Source organism: Hyperoodon ampullatus (assembly GCF_949752795.1).
Source record: "Hyperoodon ampullatus genome assembly, chromosome: 13".
Taxonomy (NCBI): domain Eukaryota; kingdom Metazoa; phylum Chordata; class Mammalia; order Artiodactyla; family Ziphiidae; genus Hyperoodon; species Hyperoodon ampullatus.
The window spans coordinates 27,747,239-27,769,437 of NC_136926.1; the positions used below are offsets into that span (position 1 = coordinate 27,747,239).

The 22,199-nt window shown below is 49.7% G+C and overlaps 1 protein-coding gene across 1 annotated transcript; it reads right to left on the reverse strand.

Annotated features, from left to right (window-relative positions):
* Nucleotides 1-2,403: 2,403 nt before the first annotated feature.
* Nucleotides 2,404-3,713, reverse strand: CLDN5 (claudin 5). Its single transcript, XM_079717553.1, has one exon. The coding sequence runs from the start codon at nucleotides 3,662-3,664 to the stop codon at nucleotides 3,008-3,010; it is 657 nt and encodes a 218-aa protein (XP_079573679.1). The 5' UTR covers nucleotides 3,665-3,713; the 3' UTR covers nucleotides 2,404-3,007.
* Nucleotides 3,714-22,199: the final 18,486 nt, after the last annotated feature.

The window sequence follows — 22,199 nt, forward strand, 5'->3', positions numbered from 1 at the left end:
TGGGCACCCCGATGCCCAGCAGGAAATCAGCATGGGGGGCAGCTTCCAGGCTCCCTGGACAGCAGTGGGCAGAGGCCAAGCCCCTCAGCACCTCCACTGACCACTTTGATGCCAGCCAGGACCTGGCTCGGTTCGCCCCCCCACCACTTCCTCCTGTCCACTGGCCTTGGCAGCATCTCAAGCCCACCCTCTTGACTGTGTACCCCTCCCAGGCCCACCCTCCACGGCCATCATCTTACCCCCAGCACCTGCCTGTCCAGGCCCCCCGACCTTCTGGGCACATGGCAGGCACCACCAGGCGAGTCAGGCAGGGATAGCAAGGGCGGGGCCCCAATTCAGGAAGGGAGGGGCTTGCTGAGGGGCTTCGGGGTCAGCTTCGCCCACGTCCTATCGCAGAAGGTCCAAGCTAGACAGGACTCAGCAACCTCCAAAGTCTTCAGAGCAGCAAGAGTTCTCTGTCAGGGAAGCCGTGGGATCAGCTGGCCCCACCCTCCCAGTTGTCCCCAGGACACCTGCCAGGGTTGAGGGGATCTGGAGGCAAGGAGGATGCCATTTCTGTCCTTTGGCGCGGAGAGAGCCATTCACACAAGTGGCTGAGGCCATCTGTACCACTGCACAGAGCTCGGGTGCCAGGGGAGCAGGCAGGCTGGAGGGCCATGGCCACCTAGGTGTGGCACCTGGGGCCACGGGCAAGAGGTGGCAGAGTGGTCTGGGCAGCACTTATGTTGGTGGGAAAAGCCCAGAAATCGTGTTCAGGAACTGAGGACACGGGTTAGGGGGGCCAGGTCTCAGGGTGAGCCTTGGGGAGGGGTAGTGGGCAGTGGGGTCAGCTGCATTGGAGCTGCATTGCTCCTCCCACCTGACCTCTGGCAGTGGAGTTTTCCCCTGCCCTTCCCAGCATGGGTCGGGGACAGCAGCCTGCCCCGCCAGGGCCCTCAAGCTGCCCACTCTGGCCATCTGCAGAAGCTGAGGGCTGGGCAGCTACCATTCAGAATCCCGGCTGACGCCTGGGGCCCTGGAGTCAAGAGAGCTCTGGGCTGTGGAGGAGGCAGCCTTAGGCCTGTGCCTGGGCCAGACACCCTGTACCTGACACTGCCTGGATCCTGTGGCCAGAGCAGAAGTGGAAGGACCTCTGTTCCTACCCCACCAAGAGCTGAGGCTCCAGGATCACACACTTGCTCGCTTGGGAGCTGTTCTAGGTCAGGCTCAGGCAGGGCTGCCATAAAGGCTAAGGACCTCTGTGCCATGGGGCCCATCCCTCTATAGTCATCCCACTGTTGGGAGCTAAGGCCCCCAGATAGTTCAGCCTCCCTGGAAGTTCTGGGATTCAGGGCCATGTTCACAGTAGCTGCCCTGAGCCCATGTCCTTGGGTTCTGCCCCTCCCTACAGTGAGGAACCTGGCCAGGCCTAGGAGACTCCTTGCCATTGGACCCGGCCCAGGCATTTCTGGACATGGCCCTCAGGGTGGAGTTTGGGGGCATTTGCCAAGCCCTCTGCACTGGCTGGGCTTGGAACTCCCAGCAGCCCCTGATCCTGTCCACTGTTCTCTTCTGCCCTGGAAGCAGTGAGTTCTTGGTGGCTGTGACAGCTCTGGTCTTTTGCCCTCCAGGAATCCCACCCAAAGGAGGAAGGTCACACGGTGCTCCCAGCAGGGGCTAACACAGAGGTGCTGATGGTTGGCCCAAGTCTGGGCTGGCCGCCAGACCACCAAGATGGGCACAGGCCCTGTGCAGAGAGCTAGGATGGAGGGGCTGAAGCTGAATCTGGGCAGCCGGCCGAGGGTGCCTCCTCCCCATGGCAACACGCTTCTCAACCTGCAGCCAGCTCTGCTGGAGCCCAGCACACATCCTGGATTTGCCCGTTCTCACTGCACTATTGGCGGAAAGGATGGAGTCAGTGTTGTATAGATGTCTAGCCATGTGAGGCGACCCAGAGATGGCCGAACCCTGGGAGGGCAGGTGGAAAACGCCCATCCGGTGGTGCCTGGGGACCAGCCTCTTCTAGGCAAAGCCAGCAGCCTGGCAGCCCACCCTTAGCCCTACCTGCATCCCAAGACCCACACACACTGGCTGGGGTCAACCTGCATCCTGCTGGGGTCTTCATCACAGCCCCTACTCTCCACCCCCACCCCCAGGCCCTATGACTCAGCAGTGGCCCTTCTGACTACAGGTCTCACCTCCCTGGGTTGCAGTGAGCTGTGGCCGTTTCCCACCCAACGGGAAGGTGACCAGATAGCAGGAGGGACCTGAGAAATGGCCATGGGATCTTCGGGATCCCAGGGGCCAGCCCTGGAAGGTCCCCACAGGAGCTTTTTGGGGAGAATTTGGTGAGTAGGTGGATGAATGGGGGCTGCAGAGCACAGGCGGTGACTGGACAAAGAACAGGACACAGGTGGGAGGGTATCCAAACCGTTTACTAAGCAGACTCTTACCCTACCCCCACCCCCAAGCTGTGAAGGAGGGCAAGGCCCCCGCCCCACACCCAGGATCCGGTGCTCGTAAGCCTTGCCTGGTGAGCTGCAGGGGTGAGACAGGGAGGTCCAGACCAAGTCTCTTGCCCCCACCCGGAGGCCAGCCTGCTGATGGAGTAAAGGCCAGCTATAAACGTCCCTCCGGCAGCCGAGGGTGGGGCCCCTGGACTCTCGGTCTGCCCCTCTGCAATCAGCAGGAGCCACTAGGGAGTGGGTGGCATCCAAGACCCTGACGGTCAGAGAGGGAGCGGCATCTCCAGTCCAGTGCCCACACAGCCGAAGGAACGCGCGCCCTACCCACGTCGGAGCCAGCACTGCACACAGAAACAGAGCGAGTCTTCCGAAGTGCACGTCGCCTTGCGGGGCAGGGCGCAGCCCGGGTCCGGCTAGGCGGCCGGAGAGGACGGGCTGCGGACAGAGTCCGGTCCGTGCGCAGGACCCAGAGTTCCGCAGAGCCAGTGCGCCGCGGAGGCCGCCGTCCACGCGGGTCTCCCCTGGCCGGTCCTCTCGCTTGCGGCCCTGCCGCGCAAGCGCACTCAAACATAGTTCTTCTTGTCGTAGTCGCCGCTGGCCGTAGGCCGCCGCGGCGCCGAGTACTTGACCGGGAAGCCGAAGTCGGGGCGGCCGGCGCAGACCCAGGCGCCGCAGCACACGAGGCCGCCGCCGCACATGAGCAGCGCCGAAGCGGCCCAGCCGATGTAAAGCGCGGCGCCCAGCTCGTACTTCTGCGACATGGGTACGGTCGGGTCATAGAACTCCCGGACCACGATGTTGGCGAACCAGCAGAGCGGCACGAGCGCCAGCAGCCCGCAGAGCGCGTAGAGCGCGCCGCCCGTGAGGGCCACGCGCGCCTTACCCGGGCCGGGGGCCACGCAGGTGGTGCACTGCGCGCCCGCCAGGGTCACGAAGAGCGCGACAAGCGCCAGGAGCACGGCGCCCACGGTGAGCGCCCGCGCCGCCTGCACCTCTGTGCTCAGCGCCAGCACCGAGTCGTACACCTTGCACTGCATGTGCCCTGTGCTCTGCACCACGCACGACATCCACAGCCCCTTCCAGGTGGTCTGCGCCGTCACGATGTTGTGGTCCAGGAAAGCGGTCACCTGCCACATGGGCAGCCCGCACGCCAGGATCAAGCCCACCCAGCCCACCAGGCACAACACCAGGCCGAGAATCTCCAGCGCCGCCGACCCCATGGCTGGAGACAAGACGGGCGCCCGACGGCCCGGGGCCTCCGGGCGCGCACAGCTCACTCCCTCCGATCCCCGGCCCGGCGGCACCACAGCACAGCCTCGGGTCTGCGGGCGCGTCTAGGGGGGCTTCCCATTTGAAGGTTCGGGGGACGGACTATGACCCACAGGCCCGGCCCCCCGCCCTGAGCAGCCAATCCACGCCCAGGCCATCCGCCCGCAGCCAATCGCAGGCGCCCCCGGCAGCAGGAGTTAGGAAAACAACTGCGCGTGGGGGTAGCGGGTGGCGGGTGGCGGGCGGCGCGGGGAACCGCAGGGCGTCCGGTGGCGGCCCCGGGCCCTCATCCGCCGTTGTCCTGGTCGCTGCAGACCCCGTTCCAAGCTGACCTGGGGCGGCTGCGCGAACGCTCCACGAACTACCTCCCTGTGCGCCCCCACCTCGCCGTTTCAGGAGCTGCATGACCCTGGGCCTGCACCGATTTCCCCGACACATCCTCGAACGAGCCAGTTGGTCCCTACCTCCCGGGCCAGCTCCACTCTTCCCTGGCCCCGGTCGGCGGGAGCCCCCACCATCGCCACTGGGCCGAGGTCCCCAGGTTAGCCAAACACAGCTCGGCCTGTTCCTCCAGGAAGCTCGCCCTGGAGTCCAAGCCCAACACAGTCCCCTTCTCTGCACCCCGACCACTGTGGCCCTTCGAGTGCTGACACTGTCTCCCTCACAGGCCGAGAAGCCAGGAAGGCCTGTGCGGGCCAGGCCGGGGCTCCTGCTTCGTCCAAGGCCCTGCCCAGCGCCACCACGTCCCTGGAGCTTGCGGCTCCAGCACGAAGCAGAAAGAACGGGGCCTTCCCACGGCCTCCGGAGACCCCCACTCTGCCCCTGCTGCCGGGGCTTCCCATACCTCCCAACCTTTGCACCGACTGCTCCTCTTCCGGAGATGCTGCCCATCCCCCATCCTTTGAGGCCCAGCTGAGGCGACACCGCGTAAGTCCCCAGTGACCCAGCATACAGGCAATCCTCCCAGGAGCAGCCTGTAGCCCCAGGCTCTGCCACCTACTCCCTGCTCCAGGCCTCAGACAAGAGACACAGAGAGAAACGCAGGGGCTGTGCTCTGCCCTCCCACCAGCTGCAGTGCTACCCTGGCACCCCAGCCCCCAGGCCACCCTCCGGAAGCCAACATGGAGTTTCCTGACTGGGAGGAAGAGCCCCCATCCTCGTTGGAGGCGGGAGGCGAGGGATTTCCGGGCATTCTTCTGTACAATGGCCCAGCCATTTCTCCAAAGGCCCACTGGGATGGACAGTGGGGCCCCCTGAGGCTCAGGTAGGGGCACTAGTCCCTTTCTGGCAGCCCCCTCCCCACTCCCTGTCGGCCCCTCTGTCTAAAGCAAAGTCTGTATTCTGCCCTGGAGTGGGGCTACCAGAACCCCCACTCCTTCCTCAGGTCCCAGGTGCCTGACTGCTAGCAGGGCCTCCCCAGAGAAGGCCTGCCTTTGAGGCTGGCCAAAGCCTGGGCGCCTCAACAGATCGGTCCTTCCTGGGCCCGGTTCCTTCTCCTCAGGTGGCTAATACCCTGTCGTCCAGCACGGGGAGGCACTCAAGGCAAGTTTGCTGGGCCCTGTGGGACTGGGGAGGACAATTTTACCTCTTCTTTCACCCCAGCCCCCTCACTCCCTGCATAGATGGAGCTCCAAGGACCACTGCCTCCTCCCAGACACCCCTCACTCGCTGCTTCCCTCCTGTTGCAGACCTTTCTGGACATCCCTTCCCCCATCCACTCCAGGGGGCCCAGCCCTACCACCCACCCACCCTTTCAATCCCGCTTCCCCGTGGCCCAAGTCTAAGGACCTTGCCCAGGGTCCCCCCATGACACTCCACGCTGCTGTCTTCCCAGGTCGACTGCTGTGGCCTCCTCAGGCCGTCCAGGCCCCACCCTTGGCCACTGGGGCTGTTCTCCTCAGGGCAGCTGGGCCATCGCAGCAGGCCCTGCTCCTGGGTCACACTCTGCCTGAAACCCTCTGTGGCTCGCACTGCCCATGGATGAAGCACTGACTCCCAGGAGCGGCCCAGATGACATGGGCCAGCTGCACTGGGTCTGGCCAGTCCAGCAGCATACTCCACGTTCCATTCAGACTTGCCTCCCTCTGGGCCCTCAGACTGGTCTGTCTACACCCACGCCTCTTCTGCTTGCAGTATGTATCCCTTGGGCAGGGCCTGCATCTACTAAGTTGTGTTACCAAGGTCACTTCCTCTTGGATGCCTTCCTGTCCCATCCCTCAGCCTTGCTCTCGAGGCCCAAGCTGGAGCTGCCTGTCTGCTCGCTGGTTGATCCCACCAGTATCCAGGAACGAGCCCCAGCACAGTGGCCGTCTTCATGCATCTGTCCTGGGCAGGGGGCTGCCTGTGACCCATGCTGACCTCTGGCCACCTGCCACTCCTCCAGCACCTCAGAGCTGCAGCCAGCACAAGGTTCTCCCCATTCGCCTGCCCACCTGCCTCCCTCTCTCTGCCACTTTGGGCCCATCCTGGCCTGGCACCCTGGAGCAGCCCCAGTGAGTCCACGTCTCTTTGGGGACAGCCTCACAGTATCTCGGGGACTTGGTAGAAGGGCCTCAGTCCCCACCTCTCACAATCTGATTTCTACCCCAACACCACTGTGTTGGTTGTAGGCCTGGCCGCAGTTGAATCAGAGCTGCCACAGAGAGGCCCAGCCCCGACCTGCGGTGGCGTAAAGACTTGCCTGCCCTTCCTTCCACTCTCTAGAATCTCCTGGCCACCTACTATACATGGAGCATTGTGTCCGGGTGGAACACCCAGGGGGCTCCTGCCCCCAACCAGGGACTGGGAAGGGCTTTCAGGTATGCCCTTGGCTGTGAGGGAGAGAGATGGCAGAGTGACACCAAGTGATGAAGGCCTCTCTGAAGTGGTGACAGTTCAGCCCAAACCCAGGAAGAAGTTCCACACAAGAGCCCAGAGGCGGGAAAGGGCAGGAGGAGGCCAGCGGGGTTGGGGTGACATGGTGGGCCCAGGCCTGCAGGCCAAGGGTCCAGGCTGGGCAGGGTGTGGATCCCTGATTTCTGGCGAGGGGCTCTTGGGCCAGCACGCCAGCCAAGGCCACCTGCTCATCTGCTGCTATTGTTCTGCTTTCCCAGGGGAAGTGCGGCAGGATCTCATTAATTGTGTGGGGGAAAGGCCTGAGTCAGCAGAAATCAGTTTATCTTGAGCAGCTGCCAGCTGACCCTGCACCACGGTGATCCGGTGACCTTCCAGGGACAATCTAAATTTAGGCTCCAGATTTCTGAGGACTGGGGTTTGGGAAGCTCCTAGTTAAGGGATTTCATTTTGGGGGAAGTGAGAAATAATGTCCCTTCTGTCTTTTGGCTTTGAAATAGGTAAGGATGTTTTCCTCAGGGTAGCAGCTGTTCGTGGAGCCTCTGAGCACAGAGCACTGCCTGTGCCCTTTCTTGGTGCAACCGGTGCCCCAGAGGCAGCTCCTCCAACATCGCCAGGCCTGCCCTGGGGCCCAAGGTGCCCTGCGTGGGAGGGGCATGGGTGCCTGTGCTGATGCCCAGCGTGCCCTTTGACAAAGAGCTGGTGAGTTCACAGTTCAGATGAGGGAACTGGGCTCTCCTTGCCTTTGTCCCACCATTGATGCAAAGCCCTCCGTGGTGGAGACTGCAAGGTTGAAGGGGAGGCAGTCATCAATCCTGAGTCCTCTGCTGCCATTCGAGTGCCCTCCAGGTTCCTGAGACAGCCTCCCTGGCTCCCTTGACCTTCACAGCTCATCTGATGTCAGTTTGGTCCACAGAGCGGGCACCACTGGCTGGCTGGCAGAACAGGAGGGCACTGTTGCTTAACCTTCCCCAGTGGGTAGGGGAGTGTGGGGGGCAGAGGGCTCTGGTTGACAAGAAACCCAGGGGCTTGTAGACCCCTGTGCCCTCATGGATCGCACCAGATGGTGGTCTCTGTGTGATCTCCTGGAGGCCAGCAAAGGCTCTGTGTAATGGCAGTAGTGGCCCCAGGAGCCCAAGGCAGCCCTGACCCCACACCCTCCACCCCTCATACCTGCACTGTCTCCGTGGCCTCTCTGTCCACCTTCTCTCCCCGACCCGTCCCTTCACAGATTCAGTCCTTCTCTGCATGCTGCATTTTGCAACAATTTTATACTCTTTCACTTAAAATCAGTAGAGTCATTCTGGATCCTTTTTCATTTAGCATCATATTGTAAGCATGTCCCTACTCTGTTAAAAAACACCCTCATGATTATCATTGTTTCTAACTGCCTTGGGAACTGGAGAGCCAGGATGGAATCATCTATCTCCCCCACTCCTGAGAGTGGGTGGTGACCAAGGCAATCTGTTCCAAGGTTCTGTAAAATGGGGATGGTAATGGGCTCAACATCAAAGGGCTGCCAAGGAGCTTAGTGGACAGCACTTCCTGGCTCAAGGTGGATGCTGGATTAACATTAACAGTGATGATCATCCTGGTAATTATGCAACCATCCCACAAGACATAATTTCACAAATGATAATTTTCTATTATAAATAATGCTGCTATGAATGGCATTATTCATGAGCCTTGGTATTTCGGGTAATCTCCTCAGGAAAAACTCCTCAAAGTAGCATTTCTGGCTCACACCCTAGAGGGTGTGTCCCTTAGACGCCTTATCTGAGTACTCATTTTCACTGCCTGTCATTAGCTCTAGGTAGTCACAGTTTTTTTTTTTGTTTTGTTTTTTTTTTTTTTTTTTTTTTTGCGGTACGTGGGCCTCTCACTGTTGTGGCCTCTCTCGTTGCGGAGCACAGGCTCCGGACGCGCAGGCTCAGCGGCCATGGCTCACGGGCCCAGCCGCTCCGCGGCATGTGGGATCTTCCCGGACCGGGGCACGAACTCGTGTCCCCTGCATCGGCAGGCGGACTCCCAACCACTGCGCCACCAGGGAAGCCAGTCACAGTTTTTAAAGTTTACTAATTGGATAGGTAGAAGATGGCACCTTACTTTAATTGGCATTTCTTCACAAGTAATGAAGTTAACATTTTTTTCCAATTAATACTGCTCATTTTTATTTCCTCTTTGGTGAACTGTCTATGTATCCACATAGAGCCTTGGTGTTTTCTCACTTTATATGTTAGAAACGTTACTTGCTATCATATATACCGCATATAATTTTTGCTGTTTCCTACTTAACCTATTAACGATTTTTTTCAAATGTTATAGAAGTTTGAATTTTTGAGTATTCAAATCTATTAAGGTTTTCCCTATGGGATTTCAATCTTTATCTTTAGCCATCAAAAAGTCCTTCTATAACCAGAAAATACAAATTATGATTTCTTATAGTTTTCTTCTCTGTCTCCTCATGCCAAAGAGGGTTTCTGATTCTGACCAAGATGAATAGCACCACCTGCAGATAGAGTTTTGCTCAAGAGCAAAAAGTGGGGAGGGCATAGGAAAGAATCAATAAATTTAAAGATGGGGGCTTCCCTGGTGGCGCGGTGGTTGAGAGTCCTCCTGCCGATGCAAGGGACATGGGTTTGTGCCCCGGTCCAGGAAGATCCCACATGCCACGGAGCGGCTGGGCCTGTGAGCCATGGCCGCTGAGCCTGCGCATCCGGAGCCTGTGCTCCGCACGGGAGAGGCCACAACAGTGAGAGGCCCACATACCGCAAAAAAAAAAAAAAAAAAAAATTTAAAGGTAGGACAATAGGATTATTCCATCTGAACAAGATTAAAAAAAAAAAAAAGAACAGAACTTCAGGAAATGTGGGATCATAACAAAAGGTCTGACATCTATGTCATTGGAGTACCAAAAGAAGAGAAGAAAGAGACTGGGGATAAAAATGTACTCAAAGAAATAATAACTGGAAAATTCCTAAGTTTAGAAAGAAGAAAAGAAAAAACATACAGATTCAAGATGTAGCCAGAACCCCAAACAGAATAAATCCTAAGAAATCCACACCGAGACACATTGTAATTAAACTTTTGAAAACCAAAGACAAAGAAAAATACTGAAAGGAGCCAGAAAAGAAGGACATCTCACTAATAGGGGAAAAACAAATCAAGTGACAGAATTTCTCATCAGAAACCACGGAGACCAGAGAACATAGCACATTTTTTTAAGCACTAGAAGGAAAAGAAAATGTCAACCCAGAATTCTGTATCTAGTGAATATATTCTTCAGGGATGAAGCGGAAATAAATATATTCTCAGATGAAGGAAAACTAAGAGAATGTCACTGGCAGATGTACCCTAAAAGAATGGCTAAAGGACGTTATTTAAACAGAAAGGAAAACGATAAAAGGAGGAATCTTTGGACATCAAAAAAGAAGAAAGAATATGACAAGCAAAATGTTGGCAAATACAACAGACTTTCCTTCTCCTTTTGAGTTTTATAACTTATGTTTGATGGTTGGAGCAAAAATGATTACACTGCCTAAAGTGGTTCTCAGGGTGTGTAGAGGAAATATCTAAGATAATTGTATTATAAATAGGAAAGGGTAATGGGACATAAAGGGAGGTAAGGTTTCTATACTTCATTCCAACTGGTAAAGTGTTGACATCAGTAGACTTTGATGAGTTATCTGTATAAAGTGTAATCCTAGAGCAACCACTAAAAACTTTACAAAGAGATACACTCAAAAACACTATAGGTAATTCAAACAGAACTCTGAAAGATGTTCAAGTAAGCCATAGGAAGGCAGGAAAAGGTAAACAGAGAAACAGAGAGAAAAAGAATACACAGAAAACAAAATGGCAGACCATACCATATGGTATGGCAGCCTTACCATATCAATAATTACATTAAGTGTAAGTGGTCTAAATACAGCAGTTAAACAACAAAGGTTGGTAGAGTGCACCAAAAAAATTACCCAAATATATGCTATTTAAAAGAAACTCAGTTCAAATCGAATGACATATGTAGGCTGAAAGCAAAAGTATAGAAAAAGGTATACTATGCAAACATTACCCAAATAAATAGAGCAGTGGCTATATATATATATATTTTTTTTTTTATTTTTATTTTATTTTTTTTTTTTTTTTGCGGTACACGGGCCTCTCACTGTTGCGGCTTCTCCTGTTGTGGAGCACAGGCTCCGGACGCGCAGGCCCAGCGGCCACGGCTCACGGGCCCAGCCGCTCCGCGGCATGCAGGATCCTCCTGGACCGGGGCACGAACCCACGTCCCCTGCATCGGCAGGCGGACTCCCAACCACTGCGCCACCAGGGAAGCCCGTGGCTATATTAATATCAGATAAAGTACACTTCATTAAGAAAATTACCAGGGACAGAGACACTACATAATGATAAAAGGGCCAATCCACCAAGAAGGCATGGCAATCCTAAATGTGTACACACCAAGCAACAGAGCTGCAAAATATGGGAAGCAAAACCTCACAAAATTGAATGCAGAAATAGACAAATTGACAATTATAGTTGAGCCTTCAACACTCTTCTCTCAACAACTGAGAGAATAAATAGACAAAAAAATCACCAAGAAGATAGAACTCAACAACACCATCAAACAACAGGATCTAATCAAAATTTATATAATACTACCCAACAACAGCAGAATACACATTCTTTTCATGTGCCCAGAGAACCTATACCAGATAGACCATATCCTGAGCCACAAAAACCCCTCAAAATCAGTGAAAGCAAAAGTTGCAAAAGTTGCTTCTTTAAAAACATTACTAAAATCAGAAATGAAAGAAGAGGCATCGCTAATAATATCTCACTAACAGTAAAGTGATTTTAAGGGAATACTATGAACAATTGTATGCCAACAAAGTAGATAACCAAGATGAAATGGGCAAATTCCTACAAACAAAAACTACCAAACCTGACTTAAGAATAAATAAATCTGAATAGATCTATAACAAATAAAGAGATTGAGTTAGTAATTTTAAAGATTTCCAACAAAGAAAAGTCCAGGACCAGATGGCCTCACTGGTAAACTATACCAAATGTTTAAAGTAAAGAAAAACTAATATCAATCAATCTTAAACTCTTACAAAAAAATAGAAGAGGGTGGCACACTTCCTAACTCACTCTATGAGGCCAGAACTGCCCTGATCCAAAGTCAGACAAAGACTTCACAAGAAAACTAAAACCAATAATGCTGGGCTTCCCTGGTGGTGCAGTGGTTGAGAGTCTGCCTGCCGATGCAGGGGACGTGGGTTCATGCCCCAGTCCAGTAAGATCCCACATGCCGCGGAGAGGCTGGGCCCGTGAGCCATGGCCGCTGAGCCTGCGCGTCCGGAGCCTGTGCTCCGCAACGGGAGAGGCCACAACGGTGAGAGGCCCGCGTACCGCAAAAAAAAAAAAACAAAAAAAACCCAATAATGCCTGTGAATACAGATGCAAAAATACTCAACAATACACTAGCAAATCAAATCCAGCAACACATATAAAAAATACATGACCAAATGGGATTTATTCCAGGAATGCAAAATCAGTTTAATAAGCAAAAATCAATCAATGTAGCATAACAAAATACTTAGATGTAAATCTAATAAAATACGTACAGGAGTTATATGCTGAAAACTATAAAACACTGATGAAAGGAATCAAAAAACATCTAAATAAACGGAGAGGCATTCCATGTTCATGGATTGGAAGACTTTACGTGATAAAGAATAATGAATATGCACTTATTCATTATTCATTATAATAATGAATAGTGAATAATGCACTTTCCTTCAAAATCCCAGGAAGACTTCTTATAGGTATAAACTAGATTATTCTGAAATGTATATGGAGAGGAAAAGGAATTAGAATAGCTAAAACAATTCTGAAATAGAAAAATAAAGTGGGAAGAATCACACTATCTGATTTTAAAACTTATATAGATATTAACCATACTGCTTATTGGGGACAGAGACATTGTTCAATGGTGCTGAGAATGCAGAAACAGCCCCACACAAGTACAACTGATTTTTGACAAGCATGCAAAGCAAGTCAATGACCTAAAAGAAAATTGAAAGCAGGGACTGAAACAGATATTTGTACACCAACATTCATAGCAGCATTATTCACAACAGCCAAAAGGTGGAAACAACCCAAATATCCGCTGATGGATGAATGATAAACAAACAGGTTGTATATCCATACAATGGAATATTAGTCTTAAATAGGAAGGAAATTCTAACACATGCTACAACATGGATCAACCTTGAAGACATTATGTTAAGTGAAATAAGCCAGACACAAAAGCACAAGTACTGTATGATTCCACTAACATGAAGTCCCTAGAGTAGTCAAATTCATAGAGACAGAAAGTAGAATAGTGGTTGCCAGGGGGATGGAGGAGGGGATGGGGAGTTATTGTTTAATGGGTACAGAGTTTCAGTTTGGGATAATGAAAATGTTCTGAAGATGGATGGTGGTGATGGATGCACAATAATATGACATACTTAATGCCACCGAACTGTAAAAATGGCTGAAATGCTAAATTCTATGGGATGCACATTTTACCACAAAAAAGACAACTCAATAGAGGAAGGATAATTTTTTCAACAAATATGCTAAAGTGATTAGATATCAATAGAAAAAAACCTCAACCTCAACCAAAACCTCACATCATAAAAAAAAAATCTCAAAATGAATCCTAGATTTAAATGTAAAATGTAAAACTATAGAACTTTTAGAAGATAACTTGGAAGAAAATCTTCAGGACATAGACATGACATCAAAAACATGATCATAAAAGGAGAAAATCATCAATTTAACCTTATCAAAATTAATTTTTGCTTTGTAAAAGACACTTTTTAAAGGATAAAAAGGTACACAGTGGGAGAAAATATTTGCTCATGGATTAAAATGCCTAGAGTAGTAATGGCCCATAAGAAGTGCCACAGATACTATTTTTACTATATTACCAGGTTGCAGTTCTTTTATTAGATTTATTCCTGGATTCTTTATATTTTTGTTGCTATTTTTAAATCTTTTTAAAATTGCATTTTCTAACTGATTTTTGCTATTGTATAGAAATGCAAATTAATTTTGCTTTAAATCCAGCAACCTTATCTAATTCTAATAGTTTATTTGTAGATGCCTTTGGGGTTTCCACATAGATTATCATTATCACGTGTAAATAATGAGTTCTGTGTTTTTCTTTCTAACTCTTCATACTTTTATTTCATTTTCTCATTTCACTGCACTGGTTAGGATATCCAGTAGCACATTATAGAAGCCTTCATCATGGGCATCATGTAGAGTTTCTGATCTCACAGAGAATGCTTTCATTGTGAATGTTGTCTACTATATATTAGTAGATGTACTTTACTCTATTAGCTTCGATTCCTATTTTTGATTTTTATTTTTTATTATGAAAGTTTAATTTCATCAGGTTTTTTTTTGTGCTACATCTATTGAAATAATTCTGTGGTTTTTCTCTTTTAATCTGTTAATATGGTGATTTACTTCAAGTAACTTTATAATGTTACACCAATTGTGTTTTGTTTTTTTTTTTGGCCGTGTTGGGTCTTTTTTGCTGTGCACAGGCTTTCTCTAGTTGTGGCGAGCAGGGGCTACTCTTTGTTGCAGTGCGCGGGCTTCTCATTGCAGTGGTTTCTCTTTTTGCAGAGCACAGGCTCTAGGCGTGCAGGCTTCAGTAGTTGTGGCTCATGGGTTCTAGAGCGCAGACTCAGTAGTTGTGGCCCATGGGCTTAGATGCTCCCCAGCATGTGGGATCTTCCCGGACCAGGGCTCGAACCCATGTCCCCTGCATTGGCAGGCGGATTCTTAACCACTGTGCCATCAGGGAAACCCAATCATGCATTTTTGCGATAAGCCCAACTTGGCCATGAGAAATTATCTTTTGGATCAATTATTGGATTCAGTTTACATCAGTGTTTATGAGTGAGATTTACTGGTAATTTTATTCTTGTTCTACTCTTGTTCGGTTTCCATATCAAGGTTATATCAGCCTTGTAGAAATGAGGTGCGAGTTTCCTATTTTTCTATTCTCCAAAATAATTTGTACAAGATTGGAATGATCTGTTTCTTGAAAGGTAGAATTTGCTTGCAAAGCCTTTTATTTCTTTTTCCATGTTGAAAAACATTTAAAAAATTGAATTATAGTTGATTCACAATGTTGTGTTGAATTATAGTTGATTTACAATGCTAGTGTACAGCAAAGTGATTTAGATACACACATGTATATAATCTTTTTCATATTCTTTTTCCACCATGGTTTATTACAGGATATTCAATATAGTTCCCTGTGCTATACAGTAGGACCTCATTGTTTACCTAGTTTATGTGTAGTAGTTTGTATCCACTAATCCCAAACTCCTAATTTATCCCTCCCCCACCCCCTTTCCCCTTTGGTAACCATCAATTTGTTTTCTATGCCTGTGAGTCTGTTTCTGTTTTGTGAATAAGTTCATTTGTATCATATTTTAGATACCACATATAAGTGATACCATATGGTATTTGTCTTCCTCTGTCTTACTTCACTTAGTATGATAATATCTAGGTCCATCCATGTTTCTGCAAATGCCATTATTTCATTCTTTTTTATGGCTGAGTAGTATTCCATTGTGTATCTAGGTACCACATCTTCTTTATCCATTCATCTGTCGATTGATATTTGTGCTGCTTCCATGTCTTGGCTACTGTAAATAATGCTTGCAAAGCTTTTAAAACATTTGTAAGGGGAGGGGCAGATTTTTAATCACTGATTACATTTCTTTAATCGTAAGACAATCCAGGTTTTTAAATTTTCTTTTGGATTCCATTCTGGAAAACTGTTTTCCCAAGAAATTACCCATTTCATCTGTTTTCAAATTTGTTGCCATGAGGTTGATAAATAGCCTCTTATATTTCTGTTCACTTACTGGGGCATCTATGGTGAGAGCTCCCTTCTTATTTGTGCCTCCTCTTTTTCTTGTGAATATTACCAGAGCCTGGCTTTGTTTTTGTATTTCCCACAAGCCACCATTGGTCTTTTCTGCCTTAAACTGTACTGCACCTGATGTTGACATAACCCACAAGTTCACCCTTGGGTTAGTCTTTTCTCCCTTGACCTTCAATGTTGTGTTTCTTTATGTTTTAGGAGGGTTTCTTGTAATTGCAGAAACCTGGGTTATTTTTCATAAAATGTGACAATCTTTTTAGGTGGAGTGTTTGGTCCCTTTACATTTTTTGTGATTACAGGTATGCTTGTATTTATTTGTAACAGCTATGTCCAGCTCCCCCTGCCCACTCTCCTCCTTCCTTTCCGTTTTCTTTTGGATTAACTTTTTTTTAAATTAATTAATTTATCTATTTATTTTTGGCTGCATTGGGTCTTCGTTGCTGTGTGCGGGCTTTCTCTAGTTGCGGCGAGCGAGGGCTACTTAGTCTTGGTTGCAATGCGTGGGCTTCTCATTGCGGTGGCTTCTCTTGTCGTGGAGCACAGACTCTAGGTGCGTGGGCTTCAGTAGTTGTGGCATATGGGCTTAGTGCTCCGTGGTATGTGGGATCTTCCTGGACCAGGGCTCAAACCCGTGTCCCCTGCACTGGCAGGCAGATTCTTAACCACTATGCCACCAGGGAAGTCCCTGGATTAACTTTTGTCTTTTTCTTAATTCCTTTTTTCCTTTTTACCTTTTTAGAAATTATACCTTCTGGCCCTATTTAGGCAGTCACCTTCTAAAAGTAATAACCTCTAAAGTTAATATCTTTGCCCTTCTCCCCACAACACTGAAACCTTAGAATGTTTAACCTGTCACCTGCTGCCAGCTCCCATGCTATTGTTATTGGCACCCTGCGGTTGTTTCAAACACTCAGTACTGGTGTGCAGGGCCCACCCGAGAGGATGCCCCCACCTCTTGCCTCCTCAGGCAGTGGCCGCACCCAGCTTGCTAGGTGGAAAGCCAAGGGCAGGAAGCGGCCGTGAACACAGGCCGGCACCCCTGCTGCTCCCAGGAGCCAGTCCTCAGATCCTATCTCAAGCCCACGCTGGCTTAGTCAAGCCCTCAGGAGTTGGCATCCAGGCCAGCACTGGTCCAAACAAGGAGTGGGTCAGAGCTGAACATCCAGGCCCAGGCTGACCGCACCAAGGACACAGGGAGGTGCTCAGAGCCCACAGCCCTTCCCAGGAGGCTGGCAGGGCCTGGAGCCTGTGAATTTACCCCTCAGCTGCCCTGGTTGCCCCCTGCAGACACCCCCTTCTTTTCACACTTTCACTGAAAACGCATGAGCTGGGGATGTCCCAGCTGGGCCTCCCTGCAGCAAACGGTGGCCCCCAAAATGTCCACAACAACAAGGACGTTGCCTCAGACAGTGTCTCCTGCTCTCATTCCCCACAGACCAAGGGATGGGGATGCAGAAGAGCCAAGCAGAGGGACATAGCACCTACCCAGGAGGCTGGAGGCTGTGGAGAGGAGCCGCCCCTTACATAGGTTTAGAGGAAAGATAGGAGTTCACCAGGGCGAAAGTGGGATCAGGCATTCTGGGAAAGAAGAGACCATGGGTAAGAGCAGTAACAAACACCAGCAGGGCATGGGGTATGGAAGGACAACAGCAGGACAAGGAGGGACCCATGCAGCTGGGCTCTGGCTGGCTGGTGTCTTGAAGAGAGCTCCTGGGAATGGAGCTAAGAAGTAAGAGAAGCCACCATTCCAACAGGCACATGGTCATGTCTGGCTGCCAGGATGGGTGAAGTATGGCCCTGCAGCTGGGTGGCCACAGACTCAGCAGAACCCAGAGCCTCCTATTCCCAGGGGAAGGGACCATCCCCGCCACATGCCGAGTTCTGAGGGCCCACAAGCCAGGGCCTGCAAGGTGGAACTGAGTCAGAGATGCTAGGCCGAGGTTGGGATTCAAGGGAGCAGACAGAGCCCATCCCCATCCCCCCGCCCTCCCCTACAGAGCGTCCCACTGCACATACCAGTAAAGACTTTGAGAGCTAATAAACACATAGCAATACGGAAATAATAAAGAATGTCATCAGTGGGCCAGGAATTTTGAGAGACTTTTAGGAGTTTGTGGAAGAGGAGAAGGAGATAGGGTGAGACACTGGGACCAACCAGGGCTGAGGGAAAAGCCAACCCTGCGTGCAGACAAGGAGCCTCAGCTGGAGGAGGAGGCTGCAGCCTCCAGCTGTCACCCTGGGTGCCACTTTGTCCCCAAAGGGCCCACTGAGGCGGGCTGGGGCAGGAGGAGGTAGATGAGGAGGTAGCTCCATTCCCAGGAGCTCTCTTCAAGACACCTCTGAAAACACGAACCCTCCTCCAAGTAGCTGAGGGGGGAGAAAGGCAGGTCCTGCCAGGAGAGAACCCAAGCGGGGTCAGTTAAAGGCCTCCTGGTGCCCCTGGGGTGTCAGGGTAGAGACAAAGAAACAGACCTCTCACACACCTGCCAAGGGTACACGTTGGTACAACCACTGCAGGAAATAGTTTGCTGTTACCTCAAAAAGTTGAATGAGCATCATCCCATGAGCCAGAGGGAAAAGTGTCCACATGCACTGGGTACATGTGGCAGCCAATAGTCAGCATCAACTACCAGAGATGGAGGGAGGGAGCTCCCGATGTGACTCCAGCACCCATGACCGCGTGCAAGGACCTGAGCAGGAACCACCCCGCTGAGCTCAGTCAACCCAGCACTTGGGAAAGAAGAATAGAATGGCCCTTGTTTCAGGCCACTGAGGTTTGGGGTGTTTGTTATGAAGAGACAGAAAACCAGATTTCATTTCTATAAAGGTTAAAAGTAGGCAAGATTAAACCATATTGTTCAGGAATAAATATACAGGTGCTAAAACTAAAAAGAAGAACAAAGAAATGATTACCACGAGAGTGAGGATAACCTTTATCTCTAGAGAGAGGTGAGTGGAAAGGATATATGGAGCTTCTGAGGCGATACCTAGGGGTGACTATGTGAATGTTTGCTATAGAATAATTTGTGAAGCTGTATGTAATATCTTTCACAATAAAAAGGCGTGTGTGTATTTTAAGAAAGGCTAAAAGAAAGTACTCAGGTTTGGATGATGTGGGTACAGCATCTGCCAGCAGCTCCCACGTGCATCCTACAGAGCAGCCTGGCTTCGACAGGACCCCCACTGCCCACACACCCTCCCACGCAGGGCCAAGCCCCTGGGAGCAGCAGACCAGTGTACCCAAGACCAAAACGCATGCCAGTCACCAGGAAACCCCAGATGGAAGCCAGCTAATGAGAGAACAAAGGCAAACATTAGAAACCTTGACAATGTGAAATAATAGCAAAGCCCTGGGAACAAATCTATTTTCTGTCTCTATGAATGTGCCTTTCTGGACATTTCACATCAATGGAATCATACGATAATGTGGCCTTTCACGTCTGGCTTCTTCCACTTTGCATAACATTTTCTAGGTTCATCCATTTTGTAGCCTGTGTCAGTATTTCATTCCTTTTTATGACTGAATAGTATTCTGTTGTATGGATAGGCCACATTTTGTTTATCCATTCATCACCTGATGAACATTTGGGTTGTTTACACTTTTTGGTTACTATGAATAAAGCTGCTATGAACATTTGTATACAAGTTTTTGTGTGGACATATCCTTTCATTTCTCTTGAGTACCTAAATGTGGAATTGCTGGGTCATATGGTAATACTATGTTTAACTTTTTAGGAACTGCTAAACTTTTCCACAGCAATTGCATCATTTTATATTCTCACCAGCAATGTATGAGGGTTCAATTTCCCCACATCCTCGCCAACACTTATTATGTTGATTTTTTTTATCATACTGGACTCAGTTTACTAGCATCTCATTGCAGATTTTTGCATCTACATTCGTAAGGGATATTGATCTGTATTTTTCTTGTGATGTCTTTGTCTTTGGTATCAGGGTAACACTGGCTTTGTAGGATGAGTTAAGAAGTGTTCCCTCCTCCAACTTCCCTGGTGGTGCAGTGGTTAAGAATCTGCCTGCCAACACAGGGGACACGGGTTCAAGCCCTGGTCTGGGAAGATCCCACATGCCGCGGAGCAACTAAGCCTATACGCCACAACTACTGAGCCTGCGCTCTAGATTCCGAGAGCCACAGCTACTGAGCCCGTGCGCCCTAGAGCCCGTGCTCCACAACAAGAGAAGCCAGTGCAATGAGAAGCCCGCACACTGCAACAAAGAGTAGCCCCTGCTCACCACAACTAGAGAGAGCCCACGTGCAGCAGCGAAGACCCAGGGCAGCCAGCAATCAATCAATCAATCAATCAATCAATATAATAAGTGTTCTCTCCTCTTCTATTTTTTGTAAGTGCTTGAGAAGGATGGATGTTAATTATTCTTTAAATCTTTGATAGAATTCACCAGTGAAACCATCTGGTCCTGGGTTTTTCTTTGTTGAATTTTTTATTACTAACTCAAAATTCATCAAATTTGGGAAGATTTCAGCCTTTACTTCTTATTGAGAATCAGCCGTTTTTGTTTTTTAAATAAGCTTTCCCCAGGTTGCTGCAAGCCTTTGGTTAATTTTCAAAGTCCCAGAAACATTGATCCTGTCAGTTTTTGCCCATGTTTTCATTGCTTTTATGAAGGGTGGAATGTGGAGTTTCTTACTCCACATTTTTTTCTTACTTTTATTTTTTTTAAACATCTTTATTGGAGTATAATTGCTTTACAGTGGTGTGTTAGTTTCTGCTGTATAACAAAGCGAATCAGCAAACATGTACATATATCCCCATATCTCCTCCCGCTTGCGTCTCCCTCCCACCCTCCCTACCCCACCCCTCTGGGTGGACACACAGCACCAAGCTGATCTCCCTGTGCTATGCGGCTGCTTCCCACTAGCTATCTATTTTACATTTGGTAGTGTATATATGTCCATGTCACTCTCTCACTTCGTCCCAGCTTACCCTTCCCCCTCCCAGTCTCCTCAAGTCCATTCTCTATGTCTGTATCTTTATTCCTGTCCTGCCCCTAGGTTCTTCAGAACCCTTTTTTTTTTTTTTTTAGATTCCATATATATGTGTTAGCATACGGTATGTTTTTCGCTTTCTGTCTGACTTACTTCACTCTGTATGACAGTCTCTAGGTCCATCCACCTCACTACAAATAACTCAATTTTGTTTCTTTTTATGGCTGTTACTCCTCCATTTTTGCTGACATCACTCCTTAGTTGGGCTTCTGACAGAGCACACAAAAGCATCCTGACAAGAGATTTACTTAGTTATAAAGGTACGCTTTGGGATGGTGATTCTCAAACTTTAGTGTGCATAAGAAATAACTAGAGGTGATGATTATAAATGCATATTCCTAGATCCCACCACAAATCCCAACACTTATGTCTGGGGCCTGGGGATCTGCATTTTAGGCAGGTGCTTAGAGGCCCCCCTTTGGAAGCACCAGTCTCAAACAATGAACAAAGTAATAAACAAGTTGGGAGGTTGCCAGGAGAGATGGTGTTCATTTCACATTTTTCACAGAAGAGAGCCAAGAGAAACCAGGTAGAGTTGAGAAATCAAGACATGGGAGAGACTTCCCTTGTGGTCCAGTGGGTAAGACTCCACGCTTCCACTGCAGGGGGTCCGGGTTCGATCCCTGGTCAGGGAACTAAGGTCCCGCATGCCACAAGGTGTGGGGAAAAAAAAAAAAAAAGACATGGGATGAACTCTTTAGAGTTATGGAGGTACCCAGAGTAAGAACTGGAAACAAACAGTGAAGGGAGGTGACCTCCAGGGAGGGGCTGGAGTGGGACACGGCAACTTTGACTTTTTTCTTTACAGTTTGAACTTTCTTTTCTCAAATACAGATGTTATCTTTATATATTAAAACAAACAAATAAACAAAAGCGATGGAGAAGTCAGTAGGAGGGGGCTACTGGCCAACAACCCCACCTTGTCTCCTCAGGGCCTTGGCCAGCCCAGCCCTGCCTACCATCCCTTGGCCAAGGGCTGCGGCTGCACCATGCAGCCTGGTACCTTGGGAAGGGCACTACAGACTGGGGCTCCTCTCCTTCAGCTTGGACCATGCCCTTGCCACCTCCCTCCAGAGAAGTGGGCACTGGCAACTGAGTGCCAACAAGATGAGGAGGACGCTATAGTATGAGGGAGTCAGGAACCGCAACCTAGAGCCATACAGCCCTGGCCTCTCTGGGCTTCAAGGGATCTTCCCAAGGTCACGTAGTGACCCAGTCCTTCCCAGAACCAGTAGTCTTTGGGGCTTAAAAACATAAGCATAAAATCAAAAACAAACTTTGCTTGGAAGCTGGCTGTGGGCAGTTGGCTCAGCCTACACCATGGACTCACCAGCCAACTGCTTCAGAGGTCTGGGCAGGGGGCCACCTGACAGGATGTGCTGGGAAGCCAAATGGGGATGGCTGCTTCTGGGAGAGGGACGAGTGATGACAGTCATGTCCCTGGACAGCAGAGGGCTGTGGCTCTCACCGGCCCCCCTGGCTCTGCAGGGCTGTTTTCAGGGTGAAGGTTATCTAGCCCAAAGCCCTCCTGTCCAAAGCCAGAGACTCCCTGTCCTTTCCACAAGGACGTTTGGGAGGTGTCTCTCCCTTCCCAAACATCCTATGCCAGCACGGGGCGTGCCTCCAAACAGAAAAGTCAAAAAAGCTCCCCCTCTCTGTGGAGCAG

Excerpts from the sequence above, each read along its gene's own strand:
- CLDN5 (XM_079717553.1), bottom strand. The coding sequence starts at position 3,664 with ATGGGGTCGGCGGCGCTGGAGATTCTCGGCCTGGTGTTGTGCCTGGTG.